Raw genomic sequence first — 13,010 nt, 5'->3', positions numbered from 1 at the left:
AGCCGGGACCCTGATTGGCCCAAGGCTGACAAACGGCGGGTTCAGATTGGGTGGCGGGGAGCGGCAGTCCAACTCCGGCCCCGACTTCGCTGCGGATTCCCCGGTCCATTTCTGCTGCGACTGGCTCTCGAGGAGTCACTCGCACGTCGGTGTCACTCCCTACTCTTCCTTCTCTTCTGCTGGTCTCGGGTTCCAAGGCTTCTCCCTTTCCTGACCGGATTCTACCCCGCGCTGCATCCTGTTTCATCCCCCCATTGCCCGTGATTCGCGCGCTCTCAGACGGCAATGCTTCTTTCCCAAACCCGGGGGCGTATGCCCTCCGCTCTGCGGAGCATCGCTAAGCGCTCTGTGCTGAACAGGTATGCACCATCGCCCTCGCCCACAGGATGCCATTGCGCTCGTTCGATATGATGATACTGATAATGGCCTTGCAATGCTAGTCGCCCTCTGTCCACGACCCTCCCGAGACAGCAGAACGCCAGCGATGACGCCAATGCCGGCCTCAACAAGGTCTCCCGCCATATCACCCAGCCCATCTCGCAGGGTGCCTCCCAGGCCATGCTGTACGCGGCTGGTCTCACCGAGGCGGACATGAACAAGGCCCAAGTCGGTATCTCATCCGTGTGGTACAATGGCAACCCTTGCAACATGCACCTGCTCGACCTCAACAACCGCGTCCGTGAGGGTGTCCAGAAGGCCGGCTTGGTCGGCTTCCAGTTCAACACGGTCGGTGTCAGTGATGCCATCAGCATGGGTACCAAGGGAATGAGATTCTCTCTCCAGAGTCGTGATCTGATTGCCGACTCCATCGAGACCGTGATGGGTGGTCAGTGGTATGACGCCAACATCAGCATTCCCGGGTGTGACAAGAACATGCCCGGTGTCTTGATGGCCATGGGAAGAGTGAACCGGCCCAGTTTGATGGTGTACGGCGGTACCATCAAGCCCGGCTGCGCCTCCCTCCAGGGTAACGCCGACATTGATATCGTCTCCGCTTTCCAGGCGTACGGCCAATACATCAGCAAGGAGATTACCGAGCCCCAGCGGTTTGACATTATCCGGAACGCCTGCCCGGGAGGTGGCGCCTGCGGCGGTATGTACACGGCCAACACTATGGCCACGGCCATTGAAGTCATGGGTATGACTCTGCCTGGATCTTCTTCCAACCCCGCCGAGTCTCAGGCCAAATACGACGAATGTATTGCCGCTGGTGAGGCGATCAAGACCCTGCTCAAGGAGGACATCCGTCCCTCCGATATCCTGACGCGCCAGGCCTTCGAGAACGCTATGATCCTGGTCAACATCACCGGTGGATCCACCAACGCGGTTCTTCACCTGATCGCTATCGCCGACTCCGTTGGCATCAAGCTGGACATCGAAGACTTCCAGTCCGTCTCGGATCGCGTGCCTTTCCTGGCTGACCTCAAGCCTTCCGGCAAGTACGTGATGGCCGATCTCCACACCATTGGTGGTACTCCTTCCCTGCTCAAGTTCCTGCTGAAGGAGGGTCTTATCGATGGCTCTGGTATGACCGTCACCGGTCAGACCCTGGCCAAGAACTTGGAGAACGTGCCCGATTTCCCCGAGGATCAGAAGATCATTCGCCCCTTGTCCAACCCGATCAAGGAGACTGGTCACATTCAGATTCTGCGCGGTTCCCTGGCCCCGGGTGGCAGTGTTGGTAAGATCACCGGTAAGGAGGGGATGGCTTTCACTGGAAAGGCTCGTGTCTTTGACGATGAGGATGATTTCATCACCGCGCTCGAGAAGAACGAAATCAAGAAGGAGGATAAGACCGTTGTGGTTATCCGCTACACTGGACCCAAGGGAGGTCCCGGCATGCCCGGTAAGTTTCCGCCGCATATGCCTCTATATCCATTGCGGGTCAATTCAACTGACCACATTGTGTGATCCATAGAGATGCTGAAGCCCTCTTCGGCTCTGATGGGTGCTGGTCTCGGAAAGTCCTGTGCCCTGATCACCGACGGACGTTTCTCCGGTGGTTCTCACGGATTCCTGATCGGACACATCGTCCCCGAGGCCGCCGTCGGAGGCCCCATTGGCCTGGTCAAGGATGGTGATGTTATCACCATCGACGCTTCTAAGCGCGTTCTTGACCTCGATGTCGACGAGACCGAGCTTGCAGAGAGAAGAAAGCAGTGGGAAGCCGACCGGGATGCTGGCAAGCTCCCCCCCACTGGCCTGACTCTCAGAGGAACTCTCGGCAAGTATGCTAGGTATGTGGTTCCTCCCTGTGATGCCATGGTATAATTTCCCACCTGGACCCCGCTGATATTCTTTGCCATAACAGAACCGTCAAGGATGCCAGCCACGGCTGTATTACCGACTCTCTCGAGTAGAGTGTAGAGACATTCGTTCTCTTGTACCCTTTGTTGCATCTATAATACTTTTCAAAGTCAGCTCTGTCTTATTTTACGGTTCTCTTTTTCGGTTTCTCGGTCTGGGATGGGTTTGGGTCGATTGAGTCTGGAACCCCTACTGTTTTATATAGGCGAATTTCAAGAATAAAAGCGTTGTTTGTTATGATTTCTTTCACCATCCATGACAATCCGTACCAAAAATAGAGTTCATCATTCTTCCAAACATGAGTTAAAGAATTTGCATTTCTATATCCCCATCTTGTACCTGTACCTGGATGCACGTGGCGGACAGATCACATGACTGTCGCTTAGTGTTTGCAGAGTTTGCGCCCCTGGTTATCGGGCCCAATAATGCGGGGAATCTTTTCTTTTTTCCCCTCAACACCAAGATCAACCCTCTTGTCTCTCGTTCTTTCTCGTTCTTTCCCAGGCTCCATCCGGGCCCTGTCATTAATATGTCTCCTGCTCCGATCGCCCCCACGACGGAGGATGTCGCGACATTCCTCCAACAGGTCGAGCCTCCCCAGATCGCCCCGCACCGCTCTCACGACCCCTCCAACAACCAGAAGCGGAGCGACCCCTTCCAGTTCGGCTCCCGCTACCTGGAGCAGGGCGACGATGTCTACGAGTTCAACGCCTGGGACCATGTCATCCCGGACGACGAGTTCAAAGCCTTCGCGGAGGTCCAATATGCGAAGCAGCGCGAAACCCCGGTATCCGACTTCGACCGCAACCGTTTCAACAATGACCCGGCCAAGTGGTGGAACCTTTTCTATAAGAACAACACGTCCAACTTCTTCAAGGACCGCAAATGGCTTTGCCAGGAGTTCCCGGTGCTCGGCGAAGTGGTCAAGCCTGACGCAGGCAAGCGCGTGGTGCTGGAGGTCGGTGCCGGTGCCGGAAACACTGCCTTCCCGCTGATCGGGCTCAACGAGAACGAGGAGCTCATGGTCCACGCCTGCGATTTCTCCAAGACGGCTGTCAAGGTCATGCGTGAGAGCCAGGAATACAACCCCAAGCACATCACGGCGGATGTGTGGGACGTTACGGCGGAGGCGGACGAGAACAGCAACGGGCTGCCCCCTGGCCTCACTGAGGGGTCTGTTGATGTCGTCGTTCTTATCTTTATCTTCTCTGCTCTGAATCCGGATCAGTGGGAGAATGCTCTTCGCAACGTGTATCGCGTGCTGAAGCCCGGTGGTCAGGTCCTTTTCCGTGATTACGGACGGGGCGACCTCGCGCAGGTGCGGTTCAAGAAGAACCGCTACATGGCCGAGAACTTCTACGTCCGAGGTGATGGAACACGAGTTTACTTCTTCGACAAGGATGAGCTGGAGCACATGTGGGGCCAATGGACCCCGGAGACTGGCATTCCGATCAAGAGTGCGACGCCGGAAGAGGAAGAGACTAAGGAGGAGCAACAGACGACTGACAAGAAGGGTGTCTTCGAGGTCAGGAAGCTGGGTGTTGATTACCGGCTACTTGTTAACCGCCAACGCAAGCTGAAAATGTACCGTTGCTGGATGCAGGGACATTTTATCAAGCGTGACGATGCTGCTGCCAGTGACGCAGTGAAGAGCGAATCCTGATGTTCTGGAAGCCGTCCAGTAACAGCGCGTTTTGTGATTCTCGAGGCTGAAGGTACTATGAACGTGCAAGGCGAAAATCACATGGCAGCCACCAGCGACATCCGTGCCAAGCGGCGATCGTTGTCTGGTCCGCGTGTAAGAGCCAAGTCGCCTTTTTATGTCCCATGTCGAACAGAAAGGCTTTCAAGGGAAGATGTCCAATAGCACGGCTGTGGTGATACTTTTGCCGTGAACGTGACTTTCCCACCTGAAACAAGAAGATAGGCTATACGCCCTTGATCATGCGAGTGACAATCGATGATGGCAGTCCAACAGCCACCCAGACCTTTCAAGCCGGTTCTTGCCGTCATCCAACAGAAGCAGACATGTGCCGGAAACGAAGCCAAAGCGAAGTGCTGATCCAACACTAAGGATTCGATGATACCCATGACGATAAATATAGAGTCTAGATATAGATTTATGCAAGTTATTTTATTGAGAGATACTACTTCATGTGGCTTCATTAGTGGCCTTGCTAATCTGTGGGCCCAGCAGCCCTATTTCACCAAAGTGTCACAGGCTTAGAACTTAGAACACGATGAGACCGTCCGGGATTTTTGCAGAAGCATATTCGGATTTACGACGGTCCTCCCGTCACAATCACCTGAGGTAGCAGCAAGTGAAGATGGAGTGTCGAGTGCGATTCCTGGTGGTGCAACAGATTGCTCATCTGGCATCCGCCATGTGATGCTCACCGGCATCTGCATACCCTGAGCCATTTCCTGGCATAGTTCAATTTGAAGGGAGAATTTGAGATTCACCCACCATGTCTAATTACCCCTTTGGCCGGTATGCCGCTGAGACCAAACCTGTCGCGTCAACCAACAAGTGATCCGGTTTGGGACCCGCCGTTAAGCTGCCGCAACTCGATGTGGGCAGAATAGCCGGGAAATCCGCCCTCGGCGTGAAGAATAAATGCGATGTCTCCCAATGGGCGAGAAATCAAAACAGCCCAGCGGATGCTTTCAGCGGCCACGCGGACATGCCGCAGGGCTGGAATGTTCTGGTGGTGGGTGGTATGCCAGAGCCTCCCATCCCTGCGCTCGTCACCCGCTCACTTGCGAAGATGCCGATGCCATCGGTTCGGGCTTGTTTTTGGTTGACGAAACTCACGATAGCCTTCACAGCTGACGCCTGTTTATCTGTGGCCATGAGGTCAGGGATTCCGACTGGACACATCATCACAGCAGACCCATCGTCCGATTGACAGGTGACCCAGGCCTCTCTGAAAGACGACTCAGCAGCCACGCCATCACGACGGCTTCAACACCGCCGATCCTGCCCCCTTCCGTCTGCCATCCTCCTCCGTCTATCTGAAGCCGATCTGTCCCTGTCAGATAGGCGGCCTGCCTGCCATTCTGGAAAGCAGTGCTTATCGTTCCCATTTGTTCCCGGCTTGGATCGAGCAACGCCTGACGGTCCCAGAGGCGTTTCGAGCAAATCTTATCAAAAATAGGACTCTCAAGTGACTGGCACCACGGCTAATCAAGGGTCCGTGGGCTTTTCTTGTAAGTTCGTCCCTGAAGCAAGCCGATCCCCATTCGCCCATGATGGTATCCCCGCAGACGTCAAGAAATTAGGGCATCCGAGGTTCTCCAAAACTTCCTAATCCAGCTGTCCACGCAGAAAGACTGCTGTCCGCATGCAATCAGTCCCACCGTAGGTGAGACATAAGAAGGCCACACCGCTGCGGCGCGGGCTTGGGCTACTGTATCCCGCACTATTATGCCCCTACTGTCCGAGCTGTCCAGCCCTATCTGTTAGCCGTCCATCCATCATGAAGTTCACCGGTTATCTTCTCGCCACCGCCTCACTGGCCGGCAGCGTCCTGGCAGCGCCTCGCAGCGGCGGCCTGGCGGACCGAATCCGCGCCCGCGCGATGTCTCGACAATCGCACCCTCTTGTGCCCGTTGCGGGCGATGAAAACTACCGCGTGGCCGGCACCGACGCATCGAACGTCACATACAGCAGCAACTGGGCGGGCGCCGTGCGCGAACAACCGCCCCCCAACGGCCCGTATACCGCCGTGACGGCCACCTTCAAGGTACCCGAGCCCACGGCCCAAGCCATGCGACAGACCGGCACGACGGCGGGATCAGCCTGGGTTGGAATCGACGGCGACACCTACAGCGCCGCCATCCTCCAGACCGGAATCGACTTCTACCTGGAAAACGGACAGACGTACAACGACGCCTGGTTCGAGTGGTACCCGGACTACGCATATGACTTCGACATCACCGTGAACACGGGCGACATCATCGTGGCTAAAGTGGAGGCGCTCTCGTCCAGTCAGGGCGTCGCCACGATCGAGAACCTCTCGACGGGCCAGACGGCGTCGCAGACGGTCTCGGCGCCGGCCGCGACGGCCACGCTGGGCGGCCAGAATGCCGACTGGATCGTCGAGGACTTTCAGTCCGGCGACCAGATGGTCTCGCTGACGGATTTCAGCGAGGTCACTTTCTGGGGCGCCCAGGCGGAGGGCGGAGGCGCCACTTGGGGTGTGCAGGATGCATCGATCGTGGAGCTGAAGCAAAATAACCAGGTGTTGACGTCGGTGAATGTGCAGAGTAATTCCGAGTTCACGGTCACGTATTTGGGGTGATGTTGATTGATGATGGCGATGGTGATGGTGATGGTGATCTGATGGGTGTGTCACGATCGGATTGATTTTTCTTTTATTTTCTGCTTCTTTCTGGATCGATTCTTCTTCTGCCGTGTATGTATGTATCGTGGATGTCTGGTCTGATATGCGGTGCTCGGCTATCGTACTACGCTGGCCTCGGGTATATTATGCCTGCCGGGCGCGCAGACATGACCGCATCGCATGCCTTCTGGACCTTCCTTGATCTATAGATCTCCTTTTCTTGGGTTCTCCCTCCTCGCCCACCCCTGGTTATCCATGTGGATCCGACCGAAGAAAAGAGCGCTCATCTTCTAATTAACCCCTCCCATCTCCAATATATCATGTCTCGTACATACCGGTTATGCCGGGCCCTACGGGCAGGCGGCGGGGGAGTTCCAGTGCCGGCGTCGCCCTTTCTACGCGCGCCGACCCCCAGGGGCTTTTCGACCAGCGCCAGACGCCCCCTGATGGAACTGACGGGGTTCAGCGAGGAACAATTAACCGTCCGCGATGCCGTGTCCGCCGTGTGCGCCAGATTCCCCAGCACGTACTGGCAAGAGTGCGACCAGAACGAGCGCGATCCCAAGGAGTTCCATGCCGCGCTGGCCAAGGATGGATGGCTGGGCATCGCTCTGCCGGAGGAGCTGGGCGGCGCAGGACTTGGTGAGGACTTGACCTCCTTCTTTCTTTCTTTTTTCTCTTTCTTCCTATTATTATCTGATGGACCACAGCTGACCTATCTCCAGGAATCTCCGAAGCCACGATGATGATGCAGACGATCACGCAGTCCGGGGCGGGGATGGCGGGGGCGCAAGCGATCCACGCCAACGTCTACGCGACGCAGCCACTGGCGCGGTTCGGGACACGGTCCCAGCTCGAGGAGACGATCCCCAAGATCATCACCGGGCAGTGGCGGACCTGCTTCGGGGTGACAGAGCCCAACACAGGTCTGGAGACGCTGAAGCTACGGACCCTCGCCACGAAACACCCCGCACGGGACACCTACTCGATCTCCGGGCAGAAGATCTGGATCACCTGCGCGCAGATCGCGGCGAAGATGATCCTGTTGGCGCGGACGACGCCGCTGGAAGAGGTGCGTAAGCCCACGCAGGGCCTGTCGCTCTTCTGTATCGACCTCGATCGCGAGCAGCCCGGGCTGGACATGCGCAAGATCAAGAAGATGGGTGCGCGCGCCGTCGACGCCAACGAGGTCTTCTTCGATAAGTACGAGGTTCCTGCGAATACCTTGATCGGGCAAGAGAATGACGGCTTCCGTATCATCTTGCACGGTATGAACGCCGAGCGATGTCTGCTTGCCGGTGAGGCCCTGGGCCTGGGCTACGCTGCCCTGGAACGAGCCGCCCAGTATGCGAACGACCGCGTCGTGTTTGGCCGTCCGATCGGCCAGAATCAGGCTATTGCCCATCCGCTGGCTGATGCTTATATGCGGCTGGAGGCGGCCAAGTTGGCGACCTATCACGCCGCTCGGCTGTATGATTCTGCTGCGTCTGCCTCGAATACCGGGGAGGAAAGTAGTAATACTGCTAAATCTAATAGTGGTGGTAGTAGTAGTAGTAGTATCCCCCTCCACTCCGTGGGGGTCGCTTGCAATAGCGCCAAGTATCTGGCGGCCGAAGCGGCCTTTACGGCGTGTGAGCGCGCGGTGCTCAGCCATGGGGGCATGGGCTACGCGATGGAGTACGATGTGGAGCGCTATCTCCGCGAGTGTCTGGTGCCACGGATCGCTCCCGTGAGTCGCGAGATGGTCTTGAATTATGTCAGTGAGAAGGTGTTGCAGCTGCCGCGGAGTTATTGATTGGGAGGGTGTCTGGCGTGGCTGAAACCCTATATATGTACTTGGATGGATTGGGGGGGTAGATCTGAGCGCCGAAGGTTATTAGTTTGGTTTGATTTGATTGTACTCCGACTAGGGATTGACATGTGCAGATTGCGAAGTGCAGGATGCAGGTCGATCGTGAGAAACTACTCGGGATTTGTTTGATGGATGTTGGAATAGAGACGGATAGGCGAACTGGTAGCGCAACGTCTCGAACTCCCGCCGTGACAGAAACCGTCCGTAAAATCAAATGTCAGCCTGTCTTGTCTGTTACTTACTTGGCTGGTCTAAGCTTAATTAAAACTCCCAGGCAATTGAATAATCATCTAGTAATTTGCGGCATTTTTTTTTTTTTGCTTTTGCCATGAGCTTGTTTAGCCCCGGTTGCCTGTTCGTTTTTTTTTTTTTTTCTTTTCTTTTTTATTTCTTTTTTCTTGTCTGATTTTTCCCCGATCAAAAGTGGACCAGGACGAGTCGAGCTGAGGTGGTCGTGGTTGTCGTGGCCGTCGTCGAGGTGCCTGTTTTTGCCTGACCAAACCCAGTCTTTTGCCTCTCCATCCATTCTTCTCTCCACTCCACACGCAACTCTCCGCAACATTCGTTCATTCGTATCCCAAACACTCCTCAGCAACCCCCCCCCCCCCCCCCTTCTAAGCCACACCACCTTTTCCTTCCTCCATCCTCCACCCTTCACCTCCCACCCCCATTTATCCCTCTTCATATCTATCTCTCCTCGAATCATGCTGGTTCTCGCCCTGTCCCCCAAAAGTGCTGCACTCGTGGGTCTTTGACCGGCCGCGGCCTTTCTTGGTCTGCGTCTTTTCCTCTCGCTCTCCCTCCCTCATTGAGATCGGCAGGCAAACCCCCTTCGGGATTGGTACCACCCCTTCGTGCTGCCAAAATTCCCTCTGTTTTTTCCTTTCCAATCCAGACGCTCTCCGAAGTGCCCATCCCCATCCGCATCACTTCCCTGTCCTCGCCATCCGGAGCGGGTGCGACCGCAGGATGTTTTCCGCCCTGTTGCGGAGGGCGGGTTCCGTCACCTCGCGCTTGACCGCGCGCGTCCCCTGGATCAAGAGCCTGCGCATGAACTTCATCCTCATCCACTATGTCTATATCATCGCGGTCAGCCTGATTGGCTCCATCATCATCTATCCCGGTACTCAGTTATCCTACATCGATGCTCTGTTCCAATCCGCGGGTGCCGCCACCCAGAGCGGGCTGAACACCGTCAACCTTAACCAGCTGCACACCTACCAGCAGATTATCCTGTACCTGGTCTCGATGCTGACCACCCCGATCTTCATCCATACCGTCCTTGTGTTCGTCCGCCTCTACTGGTTCGAAAAGCGCTTCCAGCACGTCGTCAGCGATGCCAGAGCTCTCCGTAACACCCGGTCCCGACTCCGCACCATCAGCGAAGACAAGGATGGACAGTCCTTCTCTCAGGAGGAGGCTGGTATCGCGGGCCGCTCCATCGTCGTCTTGCGCGACACCCTGAACCAACCTCGAGATCAGCAGGATGGCGCCAAGCCTCCTCGCGATGGCGACTCGCCGCCCGCCTCCCCTACCACCGGCAAGCCAGCGCCGCTCCCCAGCGAGGACCCGGATAGTACACTCAATCGCAAGCTGGGCGTCGGATTGGGCAATGGACTCGGCAGTCTGCGTGTGCCGGCGCAGTTGGGCCCCGAACACCACATCGCGTTTTTGGAGAACCAGCGGAGGAACAAAGGGGCTCTGCGCATTCCCAGCCCTCGGGAATACGACAACGGCGGCGTGCCACAGGTCCTGGAGGAGGATGAGCCCGTTGGGCCGTCCCGTCGCTCATACCAGCCCGAGCGGATTCCAGGGGACGTAAACGGCGGGATCAAGGAGGAAAACGAGAATGACGACGAAGACGACGAGGAGGAGGACGAGGTGAACACCCCGCGGAGATTGGATGGACCGCACATCACCATCAACGAGCCGGATATGATGCCCTCGAGGACGCGGAACTCCACCTTCCCCCGCCTCGATACTCGCCCGACCTTTCGGGAGACGAAGGACGAAGGCGATCCCTCCGCGCTGGTCCGCTCCACGACGCGGCGACCCACCTTCAATAGCATCTTTCGATCCCTCACCCAGGAACGCGATCGGCCGACGCAGCCGTACCTGAGCTGGAATGCGACCGTCGGCCGGAACTCCAACTTTGTGGATTTGACTGAGGAGCAGCGCGACGAGCTCGGCGGAATCGAATACCGGGCTTTGAAGACGCTGGCGGTGGTCTTGATATCGTACTATGTCTTTTTCCACATCCTGGGCATCATCTGTCTCGTGCCCTGGATCATGACAACGCATTGGGGCAAGGTTGTTACGGCGGACGGCCAGGGCCGTCCGTGGTGGGCCATCTTCGTGGCCCAGTCGGCCTTCAACGATGTCGGCTTCTCCCTCACGCCAGACTCGATGGCGTCGTTCCAAAGCGCCATCTTTCCGCTCCTACTGATGACATTCTTGATCATCATCGGCAACACGGGCTTTCCGTGTATGCTGCGGCTCATCATCTGGGTGGCATCGAAGGTTGTGCGCCCCGAGACCCCCCTGTGGGAGGAACTACGCTTTCTGCTGGATCACCCGCGTCGATGCTTCACTCTGCTGTTCCCTAAGAACGCCACCTGGTGGCTGTTCGCGATCCTGGTGGCCATGAACGGGATCGACCTGATCTTTTTTATTATCTTGGATGTGAGTTTCCCTTCACCTTACACGTGAGTCCATCCGCATGGTTCTAATTTATCCTGCAGCTGAACGATCCCACCGTCACGTCCTTGTCTCCCGGAATCCGGGTCCTGGATGGGTTGTTCCAGGCAGCCTGCACCCGAACGGCTGGGTTCACCGTGGTGACGGTATCCGACCTGCACCCGGCGGTACAAGTATCCTACTTGATCATGATGTATATCTCCGTGTTCCCCATTGCCATCTCCCTGCGACGCACCAACGTCTACGAGGAAAAGAGTCTCGGAATCTACGCCTCCGCCGAAGACGAAGCGGAGGAAGCCCAGACCGCGCCCAGTTACATCGGGGCGCATTTGCGCAAACAGTTGAGTTTCGACTTGTGGTACGTGTTCCTGGGCCTGTTCATCATCGCCATTGTCGAAGGCAGTCGCCTGCAGTCGCAAAACGAGTATTCCTTCCAGATCTGGTCCGTGCTATTCGAGGTCGTCTCCGCCTACGGCACCGTCGGCCTGTCTTTGGGCTACCCCGGCATCGACGCCTCCTTTTCCAGCGAATTCAAAACCCTCTCCAAGCTGGTCATCATCGCCATGCAAGTCCGAGGCCGTCACCGCGGCCTCCCTTACGCCCTCGACCGCGCCATCCTCCTCCCCTCTGAGTCTCTGAACCAGAACGAGATCGCCGACGCGGAGCGCCGTATGCGCCGTCGCGCCTCTAGTCTCAGCCAGATGTCCATGAGCCCGTCCCAGCCTCGACCCGATCACGGCGCCTCTACCAGTATGGACCCCAAAGACCGCTCTAACCAGCCCTGGATGAATGGCGATATCATTCGTCGCCAGTCTACCATGCGATCGCAACGCTCGCAGCGCTAACTTAACTTCCTCCTCCATCCATCCATCCTCTTTCCAATCCTGCTATATCTCTTATATCTCATTTTTCCATTTTGGTTAGGAGGCCGTCTGTCTCTGTTCTCTGTCAACAATAGACTTGGGTTTGGCCTCGTTATCCATTTCGGGCGGCTTGCTACCTACCTACCTACCACGCCACACCACACCACACCACATGCCGTTGTTAGACTTTTTTTTCTTCACCTATTTTCTCTCATATATCTCCTGTCTTTCTATAGCGACTGTGTCTGTGTATGTGTGTGCGTCTGTCTGCCTATGTGTGCCTATATGTGCCTATATGTGTGTGTCTGTTCTTGAAGCGTGGTGTGATGTATTGATTTTCTCCCTTGCATCGAATCATTGCTCCTCCCCTTTGCTGCTCCCTCCGAGCCTCGAGCAATGCTTCCTTCCCTCCCTTCCCCCTTCCTTTCTTGCTCGTGTACTTGTATATATACATATTTCCGGGGTTGGTCTTATTTCATGCTCTGCAGCGGGCTGTGGGGTGTGATTCTTTTATGGTATTCTTCTTTTGTTGAGAGAAGAAGGAATATTATACTACTTTTTTGGGTATTATTTTGTGCGTGCATGCATGCGTGACGCGACTCCCGACTCACTGTAGCCTGGGGATGTGGGGGTGGTTTTCAAAATATATGGTACCTAGGACTGAGTGAATGAGTGAGTGAGTGAGTGTATGTCTACGCGTCTAAATGAAACAGCTACTTAGTATATATGATGGTACTAGGTGGTGCTGCCCTCCTGTCTACGGTGTATGCACGTATGCATCACGCAAACCACAACCCAACCTCCAACCCAATCCAATCCAAAAGAAGCCCAAAAGCAAATACAAACATCATTATTTATTTCAAAAAGAACATCAACAAAATCTATACAGATAATTAATCTATTTTACACCCCCGACCCCGATTTATTTACCTCAAGGCAACCAAC

General features: G+C 55.9%; 6 protein-coding genes across 6 annotated transcripts; all 6 read left to right on the top strand.

Annotated features, from left to right (window-relative positions):
* Positions 1 to 157: 157 nt before the first annotated feature.
* ilv3 (dihydroxy-acid dehydratase ILV3) lies at positions 158 to 2,534 on the top strand. The gene is made up of 4 exons (XM_025545941.1): positions 158 to 359; positions 441 to 1,846; positions 1,919 to 2,237; positions 2,312 to 2,534. Exons 1-4 carry the CDS (start codon positions 286 to 288, stop codon positions 2,358 to 2,360), a joined length of 1,848 nt encoding a protein of 615 aa, XP_025398437.1. The 5' UTR covers positions 158 to 285; the 3' UTR covers positions 2,361 to 2,534.
* A 231-nt stretch (positions 2,535 to 2,765) lies between these two features.
* Positions 2,766 to 4,443, top strand: BO70DRAFT_362979 (tRNA(Thr) (cytosine(32)-N(3))-methyltransferase). Its single transcript, XM_025543457.1, has one exon. It carries the CDS (start codon positions 2,837 to 2,839, stop codon positions 3,968 to 3,970), a length of 1,134 nt encoding a protein of 377 aa, XP_025398436.1. The 5' UTR covers positions 2,766 to 2,836; the 3' UTR covers positions 3,971 to 4,443.
* Positions 4,444 to 5,590: 1,147 nt separating this feature from the next.
* BO70DRAFT_56837 (A4/G1 family peptidase) lies at positions 5,591 to 6,792 on the top strand. The gene has a single exon (XM_025548545.1). The coding sequence runs from the start codon at positions 5,787 to 5,789 to the stop codon at positions 6,609 to 6,611; it is 825 nt and encodes a 274-aa protein (XP_025398435.1). The 5' UTR covers positions 5,591 to 5,786; the 3' UTR covers positions 6,612 to 6,792.
* Positions 6,793 to 6,973: 181 nt separating this feature from the next.
* Positions 6,974 to 8,448, top strand: BO70DRAFT_371860 (acyl-CoA dehydrogenase family protein; the record flags this gene model as incomplete). The annotated part of the gene is made up of 2 exons (XM_025544822.1): positions 6,974 to 7,295; positions 7,379 to 8,448. 2 exons carry the CDS (start codon positions 6,974 to 6,976, stop codon positions 8,446 to 8,448), a joined length of 1,392 nt encoding a protein of 463 aa, XP_025398434.1.
* Positions 8,449 to 9,367: 919 nt separating this feature from the next.
* On the top strand, positions 9,368 to 12,142 carry BO70DRAFT_56805 (potassium ion transporter). The gene is made up of 2 exons (XM_025548543.1): positions 9,368 to 11,187; positions 11,247 to 12,142. The coding sequence occupies exons 1-2, from the start codon at positions 9,475 to 9,477 to the stop codon at positions 12,045 to 12,047; spliced, it is 2,514 nt and encodes an 837-aa protein (XP_025398433.1). The 5' UTR covers positions 9,368 to 9,474; the 3' UTR covers positions 12,048 to 12,142.
* Positions 12,143 to 12,701, top strand: BO70DRAFT_56812 (uncharacterized protein). Its single transcript, XM_025548544.1, has one exon. The coding sequence runs from the start codon at positions 12,238 to 12,240 to the stop codon at positions 12,568 to 12,570; it is 333 nt and encodes a 110-aa protein (XP_025398432.1). The 5' UTR covers positions 12,143 to 12,237; the 3' UTR covers positions 12,571 to 12,701.
* Positions 12,702 to 13,010: the final 309 nt, after the last annotated feature.

Source organism: Aspergillus heteromorphus (genome assembly GCF_003184545.1).
Source record: "Aspergillus heteromorphus CBS 117.55 chromosome Unknown BO70scaffold_16, whole genome shotgun sequence".
Lineage (NCBI taxonomy): Eukaryota > Fungi > Ascomycota > Eurotiomycetes > Eurotiales > Aspergillaceae > Aspergillus > Aspergillus heteromorphus.
Note: the sequence above shows the minus strand (reverse complement) of the source record. Positions and strands in the feature narration are given on the sequence as shown.

What these genes read in the sequence shown, in the direction of transcription:
- ilv3 (XM_025545941.1), top strand. Translation starts at nt 286, where the DNA reads ATGCTTCTTTCCCAAACCCGGGGGCGTATGCCCTCCGCTCTGCGGAGC. An exon ending in GGGAGGTCCCGGCATGCCCG is followed by an intron (nt 1,847 to 1,918) that starts GTAAGTTTCCGC and finishes TGTGATCCATAG; the next exon opens with AGATGCTGAAGCCCTCTTCG. An exon ending in ACTCTCGGCAAGTATGCTAG is followed by an intron (nt 2,238 to 2,311) that starts GTATGTGGTTCC and finishes TTGCCATAACAG; the next exon opens with AACCGTCAAGGATGCCAGCC.
- BO70DRAFT_362979 (XM_025543457.1), top strand. Translation starts at nt 2,837, where the DNA reads ATGTCTCCTGCTCCGATCGCCCCCACGACGGAGGATGTCGCGACATTC.
- BO70DRAFT_56837 (XM_025548545.1), top strand. Translation starts at nt 5,787, where the DNA reads ATGAAGTTCACCGGTTATCTTCTCGCCACCGCCTCACTGGCCGGCAGC.
- BO70DRAFT_56805 (XM_025548543.1), top strand. Translation starts at nt 9,475, where the DNA reads ATGTTTTCCGCCCTGTTGCGGAGGGCGGGTTCCGTCACCTCGCGCTTG. An exon ending in TCTTTTTTATTATCTTGGAT is followed by an intron (nt 11,188 to 11,246) that starts GTGAGTTTCCCT and finishes TTTATCCTGCAG; the next exon opens with CTGAACGATCCCACCGTCAC.
- BO70DRAFT_56812 (XM_025548544.1), top strand. Translation starts at nt 12,238, where the DNA reads ATGCCGTTGTTAGACTTTTTTTTCTTCACCTATTTTCTCTCATATATC.